Here is a 3,599-nt window from a genome sequence, read left to right as displayed (position 1 = left end):
CACAAAATTGATCAGAAATACATAAATAAATAGAAGAACAAGACGATGTTCTCTTTCTCCAACACGGAAGATATGTTAAGCTACAGAATCCAAGCTACTCGAGATAACTGAAGGCAGATGTACTCCAACACCCTGCATAGTGCACGCTACCACATCACTACAGCCTAAATAATGATTCATAGGATACGCTTCCCGAATGGGCACTCCACAGACTGAATGCAGAGGATTTCTTCACCCAATGTCAGTAGACCGAGTGATTGTTCGCACGAGCGAAGGAGCTCCTTGCAGAGACAATGCTATGATAATAAAGTAAATCGCGCCTAATTTTCCCTGAGACCAATTCAAAGAGGACGTCCATCCACTGACTGGGCATGTTCATGTAGGCCTACAAGCCAGAAACAAGGTGGCAAATGTGAGCAGTTTGCGTTGCGTTCCGACTTCTGAGAAATGAACCGATCGATAGATAGGGAGGGGCAAAATGTGTGTTACCTTGGATAGAGACGCCTCCTCATCTTGTATCTTCTCGAGGCTCCTGACAAGGTATTTTGCGGCGGAACCGAGCTGGCTGGAGATCAACCGCAAGATTAGCTAGAAATTAAATCACACGGCTCGTCGGAGTCGGGGAAGAGAGAGAGAGAGAGAGAGAGAGAGAGAGAGAGAGAGAGAGAGAGAGAGAGAGAGGCATACGGTTCGTGGTCGTGGCAGTCGAGATGGATGTGGCTGTCGTGCACCCCGTCCTCGCGAACATAGTGCATTGAGATCGTGATCATCTCCCCCGGTGGCGAGTCGGCAGGCGGGAACTGGACGGTCATGGTCACCTTCTTGCCGATCTTCCCTCCGGACGGATCGGCAGCCACGAGGCCGGGGAAGATGAGCAGAAAGAAGAAGACGGAGAGGAGGGTGAGCCGAGCCATGGCAGACTTCGGGCTGAGGAGCTCACAGAACCTAGCTGCTGCTTGCTACTTCAACTGCGTGAACGAAATGTGGCCGGTCAAGCACGCATATATGGTGGACAGGTAAGAGCAGAGCTGTGTGAACTGCTGCGAGTTACGTACTGTTGCCAGTATGGTTTTAGAGACATTGGCGTTCTTTTTTTTTCGAAAAGGGGATAGCCCAGACCTCTGTCTTAACCCTGGAAAATGAAAAAGAGAAATGGATTAGATTTCTAATGTACAAGGGCTGAGTTCTTGTTTCCGCGTGTAACTTTTTGTGGACACTCACGCAGTGTGTGCCACTCAACTGCCAATCTGATCTACTCGGCCGTAGTGTCAGTGCAGGCTGTAGGATGATCATGTGCGTTCAACGTGGGTGTCATCAGCTTATGGTCATAGAGCCGCTTGCCTCAACTTCCCGAGCAGAGGCAAAATCACCATTGAACATCAAAGTAGACGTGTGACCGTGAACGCAGAAGGTCCATCATGGTTCTGTGCCCTTCCCACGCGGTGCGTGCCGTGCATCTGTTATAAATACATAAACGCGTGAACGCAGAAGAACAGAGTTTCTTGTTTCTGCGTGTACTAACTTTGCGTGGTGCTACTTCATTCATATCGAACATAAAATGCTAGTGATCTGAACATCGTTTATGATTCATGTCCTTTCGAAAGGTTTTGGAGTGTCATTTATAAATGATGTTTAGGCAGACATACATGATCCAAAACCCCATACACCTTGTAAAGACCAATCATGCACGAGTTAGTGCTACTTCATCTTTGGTGTGATCGATCAACTCATGCGTGCATGGAGCGTCTGCCTCAACCGCCTCCTCAGGACAAGTAGTACCGTCTGGGTCTACCAGACGGTTGCTGGTGGCCGAGTTTGTTAAACTAGAATATTGGGGCAACTGCTCGACACCCTTGGGTTCCCGTCTTTCGCTGCACCCCTTGCTGCCGCCTCCGCCTCCGCCGATCGCTGCCGCCGCCTAGCCCGATGGCCTCCGCGCACTTCGCCGCCGCCTCGGCTTCCTCTCCTGCTGGCGCGCCCGTCGCTCCCTCGTCGCCCTTCCTCGCATCCCCCCCGCTCGCCACGGCTTGGCGGCAGCAGTCGCTGCCCGCCGAAAGCCATCTACAGGGCGGGCAGGGCGGGCAGGAGCAGGGCGGGCTGAGCCTGCCCCAGCCGCCGATCGCCACAGGTGGCGCCTCGCCCTCGACCTTCGCCTTCGCGCCGCCACCCTCTCGCGGCGCTGCACCGTCCGCCTACGGGGCGGCTCCCCAACCCTACGGAGCCCCTCCACCCTACTATGGCGCTACCCCGACCTACGCTCCGTGGTACGGCACCCCTGCACCAACCTACGGCGCCGCGCCACCGATGCCTCCGCCGTCACAGATAGCGTCGTCACCCTATGGCGCGGCCTACGGCGCCGCGCCCGCCGTGTCTTCGGTGGCCACGCCTGGTCCGGTCGATGCCCCTTCAGGTCCTGGCTACGAGGCGTCCTTGGCCCTCGCTCCCCATGATTGGCAGAACATGGGTCACCATGCGGGTTATGCTCCGGCGCCATCGCCGTTCTACTTCTCGCATCTTCTTCCGGTGAAGCTTACACCGGACAACTACCTATCCTGGCGGGCGCAGGTGCTACCTCTCCTACGGAGTCGCTACTTGGAGGGTTATGTTGATGGTTCTATCTCGTGTCCGCCGCCGTATCACCCGGCTCTGATACCATGTTAAACTAGAATATTGGGGCAACTGCTCGACACCCTTGGGGGGGTGCGGCTATCTCATTATATATAAGTACCAAAGGGTACAAGTACAAGTACAACACGTATACACAAGTCTACGTATCCATATACAGTCTAACAGAGTTCTCGTTTCTCGGTCAAAGTGTGTGTTGAACGCATGTGGCTTCTGTTTGCGCATTGGCACAAAGTTGGAACAGAGTTTCTTTGTTTCATGCTAAAAAGGTTGTTCATTCATATTTCCATAACCAAATTATTTTTCTTTTGAAAATAGGGGTTTTCCGGGCCCCACTTTTATTAAAGAAAAAGAGGCAAGCAGCCAGGTAAAACATCATTATACATTGCTTGATCACAACCTGTGAGCAGCTGCGATGGATACAACCTTTCATACGATCACAATCTTTTCTAAAAGAACTAGAGCAAACAACAAAGCAGTGAGAAGGAAACAGACACTAGCCTGGTCCTGAACATCGACGCGAAGAACCTTCCATTTATTCAGTAGCTTGCTAGTGGCCTGGTTCTCGCTTTCCCAGTCAAAGTGTGTGTTAAATGCATGTGGCTTATGTTTGCTTGTCGGTACAAAGTTGAAACAGATCCTTTGTTTCACGCTAAAAAGGTTGTTCATTCATATTTTCTATGACCAAAGGAATTTTGATTTTGCAAATTTTCATTTGGTTAAGATTAGAAACTGTGTGAGTCGAATTTTGATGGGAGAGGAGCAAAGTCCCAAGGCCGAGATGGGGGCGGCGCCGTGAGTGGTAGCGAGGCGAAGGGACGCTAGATAGCAAGCCAAGACGGAAGCGAAGCCGGAGCTGGCGGTGATGCGTCTCACCAGTCACCACAACGTCCAAGCCGGAGCGAGCTCGAGGCTTGACGGGTGCAGGTGGGTCGTTTTGACCCCTGACTGGATTAAACGGACCCCGAGCTGGA

The 3,599-nt window shown here is 52.2% G+C and overlaps 1 protein-coding gene across 1 annotated transcript; it reads right to left on the bottom strand.

Moving 5' to 3' along the window:
• Positions 1-241: 241 nt before the first annotated feature.
• Positions 242-1,082, bottom strand: LOC123077264 (uncharacterized). Its single transcript, XM_044499508.1, has 3 exons — positions 688-1,082; positions 490-565; positions 242-385 (listed from the first exon to the last, which is right to left on the bottom strand). The coding sequence occupies exons 1-3, from the start codon at positions 912-914 to the stop codon at positions 242-244; spliced, it is 447 nt and encodes a 148-aa protein (XP_044355443.1). The 5' UTR covers positions 915-1,082.
• Between the last annotated feature and the right edge of the window lie 2,517 nt (positions 1,083-3,599).

Source organism: Triticum aestivum, chromosome 1B, assembly GCF_018294505.1.
Source record: "Triticum aestivum cultivar Chinese Spring chromosome 1B, IWGSC CS RefSeq v2.1, whole genome shotgun sequence".
NCBI lineage: Eukaryota > Viridiplantae > Streptophyta > Magnoliopsida > Poales > Poaceae > Triticum > Triticum aestivum.
The sequence above is the reverse complement of the archived record's forward strand: the minus strand, read 5'-3'. Positions and strand labels throughout refer to the sequence as shown.